The sequence below is a fragment of the Gobius niger genome (assembly GCF_951799975.1).
Source record: "Gobius niger genome assembly, chromosome: 19".
Lineage (NCBI taxonomy): Eukaryota > Metazoa > Chordata > Actinopteri > Gobiiformes > Gobiidae > Gobius > Gobius niger.
In genome coordinates, this window is record NC_136870.1 from 19,365,934 (window position 1) to 19,383,862 (window position 17,929).

At 41.8% G+C, this 17,929-nt stretch overlaps 1 protein-coding gene across 1 annotated transcript in view; it reads left to right on the forward strand.

Annotated features, from left to right (window-relative positions):
* The first annotated feature begins 1,948 nt into the window (after positions 1 to 1,948).
* The window catches only part of aatkb (apoptosis-associated tyrosine kinase b), a 37,391-nt gene continuing 21,410 nt past the window's right edge, over positions 1,949 to 17,929 (forward strand). Inside the window, exon 1 of the mRNA XM_079577088.1 lies at positions 1,949 to 2,475. Coding sequence (XP_079433214.1) covers positions 2,397 to 2,475 — 79 coding nt within the window. The 5' untranslated portion in view covers positions 1,949 to 2,396. The remainder of the gene's footprint in view (positions 2,476 to 17,929) is intronic.

A 17,929-nucleotide genomic window follows, 5' to 3' on the forward strand; every position in this document is an offset into this window, starting at 1 on the left:
CAAGTAAAAATATTTCAAAAAACGCCGGTATAAACAGAAATATCCTCCAGCTGTCTGAAAAATGGCAGCACTGGAGCAGAGTTTGCTTGCTTTGATTCAGTGCTAGCTGCAAGTGGAATTCAAAGGGATGACGCTTTCTGTTTACATTAAAGGGCACACCGAATGGGCAAACAAGAAGATAAACATGCCAACTCACTTTAGATACAGTTTGAGTTGTACTATAACACTCACAGTGGTTCAGAAGTGACGCTGATGTAAGGACAATGTAAAGCAAATGTTTAATGCTGCATAATCTTTGTTGGAAGCTTGGAACCACAGACTAGAAAATGAGACAGACGCTTCTTGTATGGCCTAAAGTCATGCACTTTTGCACAGAATTAGCAGAATAATTATGGTGTGGCGACCCAAAGTTAACCGGGCATTCAGAACAGTGCCTCAAAGATACAGGTACTGTGCTTTAAAGATGATGGTGATGGTGGTGCCCAGGAAACGGAAGGAGTCCACGATGGAGATGGGGGTGGGAGAGTCTTTCAGGGCGAGGGGAGGGCGGTGGGGCTGTGTCTTTCCTGAAGTCCACGGTCATCTCCACTGTCTTCTGGGCGTTCCGCTCCAGGTTGTTGTGGCTATACCAGGACGCCAGCCGGTCCACCCCTCATCACCGTCCGAGATGAGCCCGCACACTTGATAAGTTGAACGGACTGGTGACTGGAGGTGCAGCAGTTTGTGTACAGGGAGAAGAGCCAGAGGGAAAGTACACAGCCCTGAGGAGTTCCAATGTTTGTAGTCCGAGTGTAGAGATGTTACTGGATGTCCCGTGAAGGCAGGCAAGGAGGCATCAAACTAGTGCTCAAAAAATGATTTATTTACAAAAAAAACATGAAAAATAAAGCGAAACAAAAAGCCTAGGACTTAACTTAAAGAAACCAAGGAGACAGAAAAAAAAAAAACTGGTGCAGCCTCACGGCAAACTGCCCTCCCGACAATCTACACCTACCAGGAGTAGTAGGAGTGCCCCACCTCACCCACCTGGAAGCAACCACTTCACAGGGAAGGGCGGTGGGGCAAGTGGTCTTTAACATAACCAAAACAAAACAAAGATAAACAATCACAAATTTCACAAATTATACAAACAATAATCAAATCATATTAAAGCAATATACTTGACGACAGGAACCTAAAAACCCATACACAACAAATGAAACATAACATCCCCCCTTTAAATCAATCCCAGTGCTGCAGCCCAGCTACCCCAGGTGTCACCACTAATCCCCAGCTGAGCTGACAGCACTAAACCAATCAGATCAATCAATTAAACTAGACCATGTAACCAAACAATACAAAAAGCAACATAATTGACCACTCCCACATACAGTGAAAGGAGGGGTGGAAGCCCCCCTTTCACACCGAGAAGAAGAAATATATAAATGCCATTCCATAATTTCTCATGTTGTATGATTAAACGCTGGGTTGTGTTTAGTGACAAACTCTCCTTAATTCAAATGAGTTTCAGTTCCCGTTTCTCTCCCTGATTTGGTAAAGTCATAAACATCTAAAATGTTCTGGTAAATCTATGTTCAACTCAGATTTTAAGTAAAAAAGTCAATCAACCATTTCAATCCATCAACTGTTTCGTATAATATATCAAAACAGGACTGCACCAAGATTAACCTCTTAACCCCAATATATTAATAAATATATTTTTTTTCATGCTAAAATTGTTGTCCAAAAGTTCTAGATCTAAACAATCTGCATGCTTATTTAATTGCCTCAAAGTGCTCGACAGCTCGACTGCTTAATGCAAAGTGTTTAGGATTAGACAAACCGTGACAGCATTGCCCATTTGTCAGGCTAAATCCCCGTTCTGGACCGTTGGGAGATAATGCCACACAAACAGCGTTACGAGACTGGGCATAAAGAGTATCCCATATATACATACTGCTCCCCATCCGGGGCCCCTCCCCCCCCCCCTGACTCTCCTCTCTCCTCCAGCCGCCTCTCGCGCTCGCTCTCCGGGTAAAGATGGCGTCACCACCGCGGACAGCTCCCGTCAGTCTCCCGCCCCGACGCGCTCTGGTTCCTCCGAAGACAACGTGAACCCGGAGGGGCGAAGTTCGGACAACCACCACCGCCACCACCACCACCTCCACCACCGCCGGCCAACACGCACACACACACGAAAACCAGGACCGGCGCGCGTGTGAATGTCTGTGCGCGCTCCCGAGCCGGCCTTCCCTCTCCCCCTCCTCCTCCTCCTCCTCCTCCCCAGCATCCCCCGCTTGTTCCACCGCAGAATGGAGCCTCGTTCGGGACACAGTTAAACGGCGCGCTCGCTTGTACCGCCCCTTATTTATTTATTTTCATTTACGCATGTAGCTGGCGACATTTGGAGCGACAGGATGCTGGCTCTCGTCCTGGTTCTTCTGTCTTCGGTGGTGTCCTGCCCCGGACTGGCCCTGGGCTCGCATTTCAATCCAGGTAGGAGCGCATCCTCTGTGTTCTCTGCCTCAGTACCCTCCGCATCCCAACACTTCGGGAACACTCACACATATAGGACAGAGGAAATGATTCGCACCGTAGCAAAGGCGCAATAATCTATTGGCGTTTTACAGCACGATCGTGAAGGTGTCATTTCTCCATATTAAGACTAGACATGTGACTGTCCTATAGTGGCTCTTTACACATCTGCATTCACTGTAGAGGGCATTGTCATCTTTAGCCTACACCTAAAGGAAGTCAATCTGTTTTGGGTACTTTTCTCTCTCTCTGATTCACATTCTTTTGTGTGACAACACCTTGCTCCATTTCCAACAAGTAGCTTATTAAAAATGGCAATCTGCATCTTGGAATTTGAGTTGGGCTCCAGCACAATGAAATCAATATGGCAAATGAAGATGATGGGCTAATGAAATGACTAATTGTTTTTTTTTGTTTTTTTTTTGTTTAGTTGACCCAACCCCCGAACTAAACAAAAAGAACATACAATAGAACAAAAACATGGCCATGCATTTCAGGTGTTCTCCCATCACAAAAAAAGGATTCCGACAAAGTTAGGCTACAACCAAAAAATACACAATCCTCATCAACATCCAAATAGAACAATGCATCTCATTTTAATCCAAGGCTTGAACGAAAATGGCTGAACGTTTTGCGTGCCGGATTATGTAATCCTATACGCTGAAACAATCTTACTCATCTCATCATTTTCATCTGTGCTAAATGCTATGTCACATGACCCCCCCCCCTACCCCCCCTCAAGAGGTGCCGCTGCTTGTCTCCAGGTAAAAAGCCGCGGTCTTCTCTCGCCGGAACGTGGGATGTACAGCGAGGGGCTCACGCTGTTGAGTATTTAATGTGGCACCCTTTCGCTTTTCGGGCCTGAGGTTTCCATGGCAACCGGAAGGAGTCCGGTTCTGTGGCTTTTTTCGCTCGTCGCTCGTTGCTTTGTTATCGTGTCGCTACCACGGGCCTAGACTGATTGGTGGTTTGGGTTGCGGGGTTGTCGTTTGAGAGGATTAGGGGTCTCCTCTAAAAGAAATTCTGATTTTGAGTGGGATTTGCCTGGTTAAATAATGGAAGAATATAGATCAAATAACACATCATTCATTCCATACCAAGGCGTATGTTGTTGTGTCCTTGGGCCTGTCTGATTCTGTTGTGAGTGATTGGTGAGAATGCTAACTCCAGTGTGTTCATCTCTCAGTCTCCTTAGGATTACTATCATACCAATTGAGAATGCCTCCCTTAAAGGAATAGGCCACCGTTTTTACATACTGAGATATGTTCTTACCTTAGCTTTGACGAGTTCTTTAGGACCTGTCTGGTCTTCCTCCGTGCCTTCAGTCACGTAAACACAGCACAGACGGCGTTAGCATTTAGCCTCTCCTGCTCTCCTCTATAGCTCCAAGCTACCAAGCTCTTCCACGTTTCCCCTATTTAAATATGATTACGTGAAGTGTTACACTACAAAGTATAATTACACAAAATTAAACAATGTGGATTTTCTAAGCGGATACCAGGAGTAATTTGGCATCCGCACAGTAAAGTGAAGATTACTGCGCAGTAAAGTGAAGATTACTGCGCGGATTTCGAACTACTCCTGGTATTATTACGCCTTACAATATAGTTCCCCCTTTTATCCGCTTAGAAAATCCACATTGTTTAATTTTGTGTAATTATACTTTGTAGTGTAACACTTCACGTAACCATATTTAAATAGGGAAAACGTGGAAGAGCTTGGCAGCTTCTATCTTGACCTGTTTTGGAGCTATAGTGGAGAGGGGGAGAGGCTAAATGCTAACGCCGTCTGCGCTGTGTTTACGTGACTGAAGGCACGGGTGAAGACCAGACAGGTCCTAAAGAACTCGTCAAAGCTAAGGTAAGAACATGTCTCAGTATGTAAAAACGGTGACCTGTTCCTTTAAGCTCGTGTTCATTTTGTGAGTATATTAAGAATCGCTGCACTGGTGTTCATGGTCAGTAGCAGTCAGTATCAAACTGGACCATGTGATTAAAATCAACTCTCAATGACGCTCTTTATTGACAATGAGAACACTGCAGTGATAAGAAATAAATAGAAGATCGTAGATAAGATATGAAAAGAAAAAAAAAAAAAAAAAGGACAGCCGTGCCGTGAGTATTCAGTTTTGTTTGTTTGTTTGCTACAGTCTTGGAAGAAGCTCTTGAATCCTGGCGCCCGACTCTGTCACAGAAAAGCCTACTGAAGCAGAAAGTCCTCCAGAGCAGAGTTAGTCTGAACCACAACATGATGCAGGGATGCTTTCTCCCCTAAAGAGAAAATGCTACTCTATTCAAATCATTTTTTATTTACACTTTACTACTCTTTCCGAGATCTTGAGCCAGAATGTTGTATAATATTAGTATTTAGCCTAAGCATTAGCATAATGTGCACAGTTTTGAGTTGAAAGAAACCCACTCTGACACTATTAGCTCATTTGGTTAAGCATAAACTATGATATTCTTCCATGTTTTGACACATTTGCCTGGAGTAAGAAGTTTTGCTGTTAACAATGACTTAACATAAATGCTGACAATACAATGAAAGCCTATGCCTATCTATCCCAAAGCATCAATCAATAGAAAGGGTTATGTCAGGAAGGACATTTGGAGACAGTCTTTATTCTGACATACAGAAAGTGTAGAAGATGTTTCGACTTGCCCGGACACATGTCCAGGCATCTCTTCCGTATAGTGCAGTCAGTGCCATTATGGCTCACTGAGTATAAAAGCACTTAGCTGATTTTGATATCAGTTTGCAGGGAGCACCCGTCGGAGTCTCGCTGTTTTCAGAAGCAATAAGGTTCTTGCTTTCGTTCAAGGGAATTCAGTGGACAAGCTCACTGTAAGGTAAAGGAAGTTATCGATTATTATTTATTAATGTGAGGGATAATTTTACAACAATATTTATTACATTTTCTATGTATAGTGCATCAGCGGTTTGGCTGAAGCACTTTCTTGCATCAGCCATATCCATCTATCTATCTATCTATCTATCTATCTATCTATCTATCTATCTATCTATCTATCTATCTATCTATCTATCTATCTATCTATCTATCTATCTATCTATCTATCTATAGCATGTACCTATTTCTATCTATATCTACGGTATATCTATCTCTTTATCTATATCTATCTACTGTATTTATTTATTTATCTCTCTTTCTATCTATGGCTTCACTTGCTTACATTATAAACACATGTTACATGCTTGTGTACTTGCCCATACATCTTCTGAATTTACTGTGTCTTTGATGTTAACAGTATTGCTTAACAACTTAGTCCTGATGACTTCCTTTCGAAAACATTTACTACAAAGGAAGACTTCTGTATGATTCAAAGCTTTCGATAAAGATAAACTTTATCCACATTACTGCTGTTGATTTTTTTGATTTTGATTTTTTATCTCACAAATAAATGCTACTTCAGTGTAAATATACATGTTTCTTTACATATTTAAGCAGGTGTACTTAATATTGTACTAAACATATTACTATACATACAGTAAAAAAAAAAACAATTGAATCCACATTTTACTTTGAGTACATAAAGTCTACATGACATTGAAGGGTTGTATGTGAGAACTTGACCAGAAGAGTGCTCTGTGTCTGCTGGAACTGTCCTTAACCTAATACACTGGACTGAATGTCCGAAGTGAAAATGCATGTGCACTCTAAAAGCTCTGTGTCTATGAGAATGAGTAAAAAGCTTGCATGATTGCATTACGCTTTCAAATGCAGGAGGCTGGCTATTGCCCTGTCTGCACAAAACCCACGTTAGACAGGTCAGTCGACGATGAATTAATTATTCACCAATGTTTACGTTTCGATGAGACCAAAAATATATACTGTATTATACCTCCTCATGTTTGGAAATTCAACTCACAATGTAAACAACATTACTTCATATGCTTCTGTGTTTGTATTTATAGCTAATGGCCAATGCACCTTTATTGACCTGGCCTTTAAATGCCCATTTGTACATAATGGGACGACTATGGCCTTGTGCGAAGGTTGATGTGTTTGAGATGGTTTTCTCAGTAAACATTAGTCCAAGCAAGGTAAACAGGATGCAAAGGACTAATCGAAAAATCAAGTTATTTTATATATTATTATTATACATTTGAATAGATTGTTAAGGGATTTCAGTGAAGATGAGAAATTTACTCAGTTATTTCAGAACATGTTCATAGAGGGTAGCATCTTTTTAAAGCCTTATGTTTTTGCTGTTTTCAGAGCACAGAAGAGGAAATATGAAAAATTGTGTGTTGCTCTCATTCCCTTTGTACATATTGCTGGGGGTTGGGTTAAAGAGTTGTGCTTCGTGACAACCTGGATGAAGCTGTTCATAGACTCCGTCTCCTCCATAAACGCACTGAAGAGGATGAGTGCATGGGATCACCCGCTATAATAAGGGTTTGCGGGTGGGACGGGTGGTGTAAATGTCCTAAATAGAGGGGAGAGGGGCACTGATGACCTTATTAGCCATCAATGGCAGGACACAGCTGGTCAGAATGGGCTCTTTTGTCCCTCTGTAGAAGGTGCACATGATGGGAACCGAGGCTCTTGTCTAAGTCCTTTTTTGATAAGTGATGTGAGGTTTGTGGACCAGGATCGGTTCTCTGTGATGTGGACTGCAGAGTGCACCCCCAGGAACTTCTTAACAGCTGACAGTTAGAGGAGTCTTCGAAAGTCCACAACAATCTACTTTGTCTTCTCCAAATTTAGAGAGAGATTGTTTTGCATTTACCAGGTGGCCAGGCTTCTCTGTGTCGTCCACAAACCTAACAAAGAGGTTTGAGCTGTGCTTTGAAGTGCAGTCTTGGGTCAGCAGAGGGAACAGGAAGGGCCTCAGCACACAACCTTGGGGGACTCCCATGTTCAGTGTGATGGTTTTGGAGGTTCTATTGCCAATACGTCCTGCCTGTGGTCTCCCTGTAAGAAAGTCCAGCAGCCAGTTGCAAAATGATGTGTTGAGCCCCAGGTGGAGCAGTTTGTGTATGAGCTGTTGCAGTATTACAGCGCTGAAGGCTGAACTAAAATTAGAGAGCAGCATTCTAACGTAGGAGTCTTTTGTCTCCAAGTGTGTGAGCGCTGTATGGAGCGCAGTGGAGATGGCGTCTTACTTCATCACTTTAGGTTTTTGAGATTTGCTAATTGTGACTACTGAAACTACTGAACAATATGATACATCCCAGGTTGATTTCTTTTTTCATCATTGTTTAGATGTGTGAAGAGAAAGGACTCACTTAAAATGCCTCTCACGTATTGTTATATAACGTGCCCAAATTAAACCCGCTGAATATTTGATGTGTGGATGTGGGCTTAAGCCTCATGGACCACATGAGCAGACTGCCCTCACACAGACACAGGAAATGTCTGATACAACCTCACTGAGCTGAGATCATCAGTGGAGCCAGTAATCCACTGCAAGGCTCTCACTGAAGTCTGAAGGAGAGCGGGATAATTGTAAAGGGGAATAGGTAATAGCATTATATCTGAATGATTTGGTCAATTTGTAAAGTTTCATTGCAAATAATGTCTTAAAAAGCAGTCACTTATATACGTAACTCGGTTGTTTTTGAGTTTCAGCTTTCATTCAGGAGGCTTTGTGCATGACGTTTCTTTTTAAATCCCTTGTTGCAATATAGCAGGGGTATAGGCAACGTCAGCATAGAACCTCTGGCGCCCATGATTATTGCGAGAACTATTTGTACACATGTCCAAGGCCACAATCAAGGATGAAAATGCAACCAAAAACAAGCAACAAAAATGCGATTAAAAAGTGATGAAAAAGCAACAAAAACATGCTGGAAAAGTCAATAAAAAAGCAAATAAAAACATGGCAAAAATGCGCTAAAATCCAAGGGGAAAAAGCGATGAAGAAAGCATCAAACAAAAACTACAAAAACGAGACAAAAGAGGCGAAAACACGACAAAAATGTGACAAAAAAGTTATGATCAGTCTTGTCGGTCTTAGCTTTCAAATGAGGCGTTACACTGGCCGACAGGCTGTTAGCTCCATCGAGAAGCTTTTACATCTGGAGAAAATGCGCTCGGTCAAGGGCTTAAAGTAATAAAAATGCTGCAAATACTGTCGATTTCCTATTACCGATTCTGTTTTGAGCACAATCCCAGGCTGTGCTATTTTAAGTCTGGAGAATGAAGACTTAAAAACAGACTAAGGGTGAACAGAAATGGTTCACTAATTGTGCAAAGCATTGGTTCTCAAACGTGTCACACCAAGTACCACCTAGGAACACAACATTTAGTTATCGGATAACCAGTAGATCCAAACCTAGTTCTACAGCAGGACTATACTAGGCCTAAACCATGTATGAAACAGGACTGAACAATCACTAGTACTAGTTCTAAATGAGGACTTATCCGAGGGAGATCATTAGTTCCACAAACATTATTACTCCAAACAAAGAAGTGAGCGTGAAAACTTCGTCCTGTAAATGAGGACTTATTGGAACAAATAGTCAATTCAGATGCAACAACCTACTATTAACGGAACCACTGTGGGTTTAAGTGTGCCGTTAACTCCGAGTGTGATATTAAAATATGTAAATGAATTCAAGCTTCTTTGAGCTTTTTAGGATATTTACTAAACTGGAGATTTAAAGAGCAGACGCCCCCCTCCTCCCCCCCCTTCAGTGATGTTCTCGACGCAACAACAAAATTACTATTCTATTCTATTTGGGGGGGAGGGGGGGAAAACAGCAGCCCATCTCAATAACACAGACTAAATTATTGCCTCAGATCGAAGTGTTTATTTGTGAAATTTCTATTTTCATTTTATTGTTAATCGGGGCTGATGACGAGCGCATTGTCCCAGATGTGAAACCTCTCGACGTGCAACAAACCCCCCACCACCACCTCTCCCTCTCTCTCTCACTCACTCTCTCGCCTGACCTCGTGCGGCTAAACCGTTTCCATGGCAACCGCGCTTCCGAATAAAAAAAACAGCCCGCACGACAGGATAAATCAAGATGAACGGGACAGGGTGGGAAAAAAATGATGATGAATAATGATGTATATCGGAGCAGGGTCCAGCCTAAGTAGAATTCAATTTGGGGTCCCTACGGCGCGCATCCCGAGGCTAATCGATGGAGGGGGGGGGGCACCCATTTACCGCCAAGAAATGTCAAAGTTTCACGCAATGAACTGCACAGCAAGTTACGTTTACAAATATTTCTGCTGTCTTATTATTTCCTAAAAAGTTGATCAACTGTTCAATCATGTGGGATACATAGCAGTGACGTAAGGGGGCTGCTCCTCTGAGGCGTCTTCATGTGTGCCTGTTATGTAATAGGCCCTGAAGACGTGATGTCACTACTGAGCGCGTGCAGAAAGCCACGGGGGTCAACTCTGTACGTTTCATATCACACTGGGAGAGCCACTGGAGCAGAAATACACTGGTTATCATATCTATTAGGGCAGAGCAATTTAGGCGGGGATTATGTAATGGCGTCTTTTGGGACACATTTCTAAATTCAGATTCAGTTTCTCATTTTGAACTTGTCCACGTGACTGAAATGTAAATTCTAAATCAATGCAAGAATCACATGTTTACAGACGTCTAAAACAGGGGTGGGGAACCTCAGGGTGGCCTGCGAGACCATGTGACCAGGCCCCCCCCATGGCATTTTTCATATTTAATAGCATAGATCAGGGTCGTGTGATCTTAAATAGCGTGTAGCTCGGCAGCGACTGACTTGGCATCATTGCGACCGCTAAGAAAAGGAAGGCGGATCTTGAATATTCTAGGACAAATTAAAGCAGTACTAAGTAACGTGTTTACCTTTTCGCAGTCCTTGTAGGGGTCATACAAGTGTTTATGGGATGATTGGAGGGTCTTTCATCTCCCCCTGGTGTCTCTGGCCAGAAAACCATGTTTGCAACTTGACTGCCACCGGTGCGGTGAAAGCAATACACACTAATAGAATCACGAAGAAGAAGCTAATATGCTAACGGGCAAAGCTAACTGCAGGCTAACGTCACTTTAAACAGTATTTACAGCCAAGTTTGAGTGAAAAAAAATATTTCCATTGTATAATTGGATGCACAGTGACCCTCTCTCCCTTCGCCTTTCCTGTCAGCGTAGTATTTGCTCTCCAAGACAATTAATAAGTTAAAAAATCGTAACTTGCTACTACACCTGCAGTTGCGCTTATGGCCTCTAGGGGGAAGAGTTACTTAGTACTGCTTTAACAAATCAATTCTTCTTTGTCGAAGTGAAAGGCCAGACAGTGTGCCTAGTATGTGGCGAGGGGGCCGGCAGCGATGAAGAACGCAAATCTCGAGCGCCATTACACCTCGAAAACAAATTGGATAAAATGAATTCTCTTTGTCGGAGTTTGGGTGCCCGGCAAGCAGCTTTCACACGGCTGACCCAAACTTGGAAAACCATCTTCGAGCATCATCATCACCATCACTGCCAGCTGACATCAGACGCCTCAACAAAGATAAACAATCCCAGCCATTGCATTACGTGAGTCTGAAATCATGATCATCCAAACTATCAGTCCTACCTCAATGTTGTATGAACGCTAGCATGTATGTCACTAAATTATAAGGCCCTTGGAGAGCTTAATAAAAATTGATTTGGCCCCTAATGTGAAAAAGGGTCCCCACCCCTGGTCTAAACAGCATTTCATCCTCAGTGAGATGGCATATTTTCTTGCTCGCAAAGGGCGTTGCCAAAATATCTCCAATCTTTCCGATGTGCCAAAGGCCATCATTCAACTCATGATTTCATTCGATCGTCCAACAATCTTGCAACGCTTTGTTTAGCTGATGTCCCCGATTCTATTTGTCTGCACCTTCTTTCTTGTCCCCGCCAAACGACAAAACCTAGTTGGATGTCACTATTTTATATTTATGGTACAATGCACAAACTATAGACAGTCTTTGCCATTTGATTGGGATTGTGCAGCCATATAACTACCTACCATTAAAGTCACGACAACCACTACAAGGCTTTCTACAAATTAGGCTATTTCTTTTGCTGTCCAACCCAAACAATTGTGACTTGCATTTGTTCGGACATTTCACAAGAGAAATGTTTAGTTCTGATGTTTTGGAACCTGTCGCCCATGCGCACTTGCGCAGTTGCATGAGCGGTTTTCCCAGGCGAGGAAAACGAAGGGGATACTGAGGGCCTGGGGCGCCTGGGACGCACTGCCATTGTTCGTCAAATTTTGATTGGCTGAAAATTCTGTCAGTCATGCTGAGTGTCAATCATGACAACAGGGGTATCTCAAACTGTGGAGAAGGCCCTGAGGCGGAGCAGCTCACCAGAGGTGTTTATGGCACTTTTTGGGTAGGAAATTACAGTTGCACCTCATCAATACAATTTAAGCAACTCAAACAGTTTTTCTTAATTTGGCCAGGGCAGAGAAGGCCCAGCTGGCCCTGACGGCACACCACTGATGTAAACATCAGTAATACTCTACCTCTGTTTATAAAAGAGCCATACATAGACGCTCCCTTGTGCCCTCCTGAATGTTGTTGTTTTAGGATTTTGCTGCAGCAGAGAAGAGGTCCCGAGCAGTAGTCTGTCCGTTCAGACCTGCTTCTTCCTGGGGCTGAGATAATGAAGCTGAGCCAGTCACATCCAGAGTACAACACCATCTGATTTATGGCACTGGCCTACTTACAAACTGCCCAAACTGCTGCATCACGCTTTCTCCAACGCTCTGTTGTTTCCGGTGTATTGTGTCCTGAAGCGGCCCATAGATCAGAGATGAATTATGAAACCCTCTTCCACCAACTGCAAAAAATGTCTTCTTTGCTAATTGCTCAGTAGCCGAACTCACAAAGTACTGCAGTCATTTACTTACAGTGGACTTATTCTTATTCACACAGCTGACACCAGAAAGTCACTTTCACCCATTAGCTTCTCATCCCTCTCAATTAATCTCATTTTAAACTGAAAACTGGCTTCCTTTAAATCTCACAAGTACCACTCACTGAGTATAACCAGATTGAAACCAATCATAGGACTGTACCATGTCTAAACTAGGGCTTAACGGACTAAAATGAGACTAAACCATGGGTAGTTTTAGATGACAGTGAGCCCAAAAGTGGATGAATGTTTTCATGAATCAAGTTTATTTGCTACTGACCGATAAGAAAAAACTGTTTTTTTAAACTCGACAAACCAAGCACAGTGGTCCAATCTATTCATAGTTCTAAGCCAAAGCTAATTCACCCCTTGTTTCTAGATGGGCTTTTTACAGATGATAAAATTATAACAATTGCAGAGGAGCCCAAGATGTGACATCATTGTTCCCAGTTGGTTCATATGCTTTTTTATGTGGGAAAGTGGGGATTTTGATGTCAGCAATTTGCGTTTTTCAATTTGTTGTTAGCATCTCAAAAGCTAAACAGTAGTTTGTTGTTGTATAAAATACCATGTAAATTTAGTTTTTGCTAAATTACTGTCAGGCATTTCTCTCACAATTATTATCCTCTGAGGATAATACCAACTCACACTAAACTCAAGAGATGGCAGTGCTAAACTGAAAAGCTCACATTGATCACACTTCAGCTGATTTCTGCTATCAGGTATGGAAGCCCGGAAGCTTGTTTTAACCCGAGTTCCCCCTGTTGTTTTGCCCATTTGACCAAGCATTTATGTGCATTTTCCAATTGGAGAAAATGTTTTTCCCAGATCCAGAGGGCCACATGAAGCAGCACTCCAGTAGAGATACCCATGCCACAGTTTAAGAAACACTCCCGCTTTATAGACACCTCTCATAATGTTAAACTCTCCCTGGTCTCTAAGCACTCTTTAAGCGTCACTTCTCTCTCTCTGTCTCTCTCTTCATGTCTGGCTCGCTCCTGTTCGGCTTGTTCTCCGTTCACGGTGGATTCAGTGGATTATTATTGAATTCTTTCGGGACAGAGGGCTCTTCCACAACAGCTGCCCACGTCCTGCCGCTAATTACAGGAAGCTCTGAGTTGTGAACAATATTCTCGGGAGGCCAATGTTATCTATTCTGAACAAAGTTATCTCTGTGAATACAAAGGCAGACCCCACACAGCAGCAGCATTTTAGTATGTAAACAGCAGATCTAAACTCAGTAGTCAACTCACTTAATAGACGGCCTGTAAAGATTCCTGTGATATAGGCTTACTTCTATTGTTTTATGGTAGCTCAGTGGTTCAAACCAAAGACATAAAAAGTAAATGCTTGTTTGTTACTAGTCTGCTCAATGTATTTTTCCTACAGCCCTTTGCATTTAGCCATCAAACATCACAAATTATGAACAATCCAGATGTTTTCAGGTGTAATAAACCCATAAGCCACATTTTGGTGATATCAGTGCCTATTTGCCTATTCTGCACGGGACTGTAGAAGAGCTGAGCAGCTCTCTCAGTGGCAGACTGAGACACCCTCAGTGCAGGACGGAGCGCTACCGCAAAGCCTTCATCCCCACTGCTGTCAGACTGTACAATAAGACTGTGAAGTAACATGTGCAATAATCTCTGCATCAGCTGCACTTTATTAACTCTTCTTCTTGAACGCCGACTGTAACAAGTGAATTTCTCCTTTGTGAGATCAATAAAGGTTTATCTTATCTTATCTTATCTTATCTTATCTTATCTTATCTTATCTTATCTTATCTTATCTTATCTTATCTTATTTAGAAATAATGAATGACCGTAGAGACCTTTGAGATGATACTTTAGGTAAGACTTAGCATGTAAAAGTGGCCTCTGAGCTACAGGCAAAATCATACACAGTTAAGTTACTGCTTTTAGTAGAGTCGGAAACACATCCAATAGCCACTAAACGTTAATGATGGGGAAACCTCACCATACTTTGATATAGAGACTGACTTCTCCATTCTTTCTTTTCTTTTCTTTTCTCTCGGTTTTTTCATACTGAGATATGTTCTTACCCGAGCTTAGACGAGTTGATGCGTACCTGTCTGGTCTTGTGCGTGTGCTCAATCACACAAAAAGACCAAAGATGTTGTTAGCATTTAGCCTCTCCTCTTCTCTTCTATGGGGCCAAACGGGGGGAAGTTAGAAACGACAAAGCTCTTTTTGTTTTCCCTATTTGAATACGTTTGCATGAGTAGTTACACGAAGTATAGTTACACAGAATGAAACATGTCGATTTCATAAGCGGATAAAAACGGGTACTATATGTTTGTTAAGTGCGACGTCACGACTTCCGCTTCCGGGTACTATTAGACCGACAAATATGAGAGAAAAAAAACATTAAAAACTCTTAAAAACAACCATCAATATTTCTGAAACTCAACGGAGAGTTACTGAACCTACTTATTTCTCAGACTCATTAGCCAAAAATGCCGCACCTACTGCTAAAAAAGTAATATTTACTAAAGTCACTACTTCCGGGGTTAGCGTAGCTGTTGCGCCGTTAGCATTTATCTCCCCTAACCCGGATGTACCGATTTTGGTAGATATTACTTTTATAGCAGTAGGTACTGCATTTTTGGCTTATAGGCCTGATAAATAAGTATCTTCAGAAACTCTCCGTCGAGTTTCAGAAATATTGATTGTGATATTAAAGAGTTTTTTGTAGTTTCTCGCACATCTTGGGACCCGGAAGTAGAGCTGTGACATCACCACTGAACAAACATATAGCCTATATTGTAAGGCATAACACCGTAGGAGCAATTTGACGTCCGTGCAGAGAAGTCTATATTACTGATATTACTGCGCTAAATGCTAACAACAGCTTTGGTCTTTTTGCGTGACTGAGCGCACGCGTAAAGACCAGACAGGTACACATCAACTCGTCTAAGCTCGGGTAAAAACATATCTCAGTTCCTTTGAAACATACACTTCCAATGTGCATGGTTTGAAAACAGATAGAGAGGGAAGTGTTCATGTCAGCACACATTTTAACTAATCTGACGATTTATACTATTTTTGGAAGCTTCTCTGAATGTCCCTTATTCTTCCTGAAAAATAAAGTTCCCCATCTGGACAATAAACTGACTGAACCGATGGGTGGGTGAGTGCGCTAAACTTAATTGACTGTTTGGGATGCACAGTCTCTCTCGCCTCTCGCTTTCTCCGTGCACCTGCGGCTTACTTGCTGCTTCATGAAGCTGCAGTGCAGGGCCACATCATTTATAAGCCAAATCCCAAACACAGTCAGCCTACATTTTGCGATTTTCATGTGTAAAGTTACATCCATTGACATTTATTTTTATTTATTTTCATCCATCTGAAGTCAACAGCCTCTCCTTCTCCTCTTCACCGCCGCCTTCAAAGTCTACACTTGACTCCTCAAATCGATCTTGTTTAAATTCCTCCAAGCACTGTTTTCATAAGGTCCAATGAGAACAGCTCTTGTGGAGAACTGCCGCAAGCTTTGAATCATAAATGAGTGAGAATAACGAGCGATCCGTGAAAAGAGCATAAAATGTAAATCGATTTTAAGAACAAGCCAATTACCAAGTGAGCGTCTGGGATGTGTACGTTGCTAATCTCCACTGTAAACATGGCATAATCCCGCGGCAGCTGTCCCGTAGCAGACGCGGTGGTCCCAATCCCACTCATACACCAACATGACGGGGATCCATACGAGCAGAACAGACAATCCTGACCTCCTCTGCTCCATCTGTGGACCTACTGTCGCTGAAAACACCAAAACACCAACAAGTCGTCATAATATTATCACCCTCACACAGAGTTCAGTGTCATGCTTAAATATATCACATGTTGACAGCTTTTCTCTTAACATTCTAATAGACTGGAATGAAATAAAAAGTTAATAACTAGCATTTATGTCGACTAATCAATCAAGGCATTCAATTTCAACATCTTGGGATTTTTTTTTTTTAGGTAGTTCACAACTCCTGTCTTTGGTTGGCCCTACCTACAATACAAAATTGATCGTTTTCTTATGAATAACAAAAAAACCATAAAGGGACTATACGGAGTTTAAAAATGTTAAAGCTAAGTATTTTCCTCCCCCTACATGTTCCAGCCATGTCCTAATGTGTAGAATGAGCCCAGACCGGTTCACCACAACTGCCTCTGTCACTCAAAAAGGTGTTAATTCGGGTCCGAAGTGCCGTCATATGCACAAGCTTAAAGGGGCTAGATGCAACTTGGCCATTTTATACTCACTACTGCCACCTCAGGCCATAAGTGTAACTGCACCTTCTATTTAAGCTCGTGTATGACGGCACTTCGGACCCGAAGTAACGTTTTATGTGACAGTGCAGGATTTTAGAGGCAGTTGTGGTGAACAGGTCTGAGCTCATTCTACATATTAGGACATGGCTGGAACATGGAGGAAAATACATAATTTTAACATTTTTAAACTCCGTATAGTCCCTTTAATATAGGGCTTGGCCTTATTGGAAGTAGGTGTCCAAAAGTATTTACAGTATCTGCAGAAAAAGGCTTTTCAGTTAAACCCTCTATGGCATTGCGTTGCCCTCAGGCAACAGATTCTGCTTTTGGCCCTAACACTGGCTTTTTGGCAGTTTTGATTCTATTTTTTATAATGTTCCGAGATATGTTTCTATCCAATGAAATCAGGGGCTGAAGTAGGTATTGGAGTGTTTGGGTAGGGGGTGGAGCAGTCCTTTCAGGAAGAACATTCACAGGTGATGCATGTGCCAGATAACAGTAACATAATTATCACTTTAATACAGGTTTGAATTGGAATAACCTGAAAAACATGAATATGTCAAGAAGCATAGATTGTTTACATATGTTCTTTGTTTGTATTTATTTTCTAAAACTGTGCTTTTTCAGTTTGTTGCAGTTTTGTTGGAAAAACAAAAATAATGTTAGAGATAAGCTAGAATGGATGTTTTGTTTTTTTGTTCTGTCAACCAGAAAAGTGGTTTGGAATATTGTTTTACCCTAAAAATAAAAGTCATGCCATATGGGTTCAACCTTCAAAGTATTTCCACTAGAAGTTTAGATAGAGGTGCACTTTGTTTTACTTAGCATGTGTTAAATAAAAATGCTCAAATAATTTAACAACAATGACACAAAAATCAACATTCATAATACACACAAAGTTTGATATTGTTCACCTCTGCTATGTTTAACCTACCAGAAAGTTTGCATTGACAATCCAAGCGCATAACCAGTTCATGTGACTAGAGGAAAGGTGCGTGCATAGTATTTTTAGACACATAGCAGTGCTTGGAAGAAAGTACATGAGATATTTAATTTCTCTCAACTTTAATTGAATCAGATTCCTCTCAAAACATGCTACATTTTTCAGCAAGAGACTTGTCAATCACTGAATGTGTGGAGATATCGAGGTTATTGCACGTCTCCATCTGTTTGCCCTGGACAGCAGTGAATGAGGAGGAGTGACGTGAAATATTTACAGGGCACTATAGTATTCATGTGGTAAAGATAAAACTACAGTGTGTGTGAGAGAGATTGGG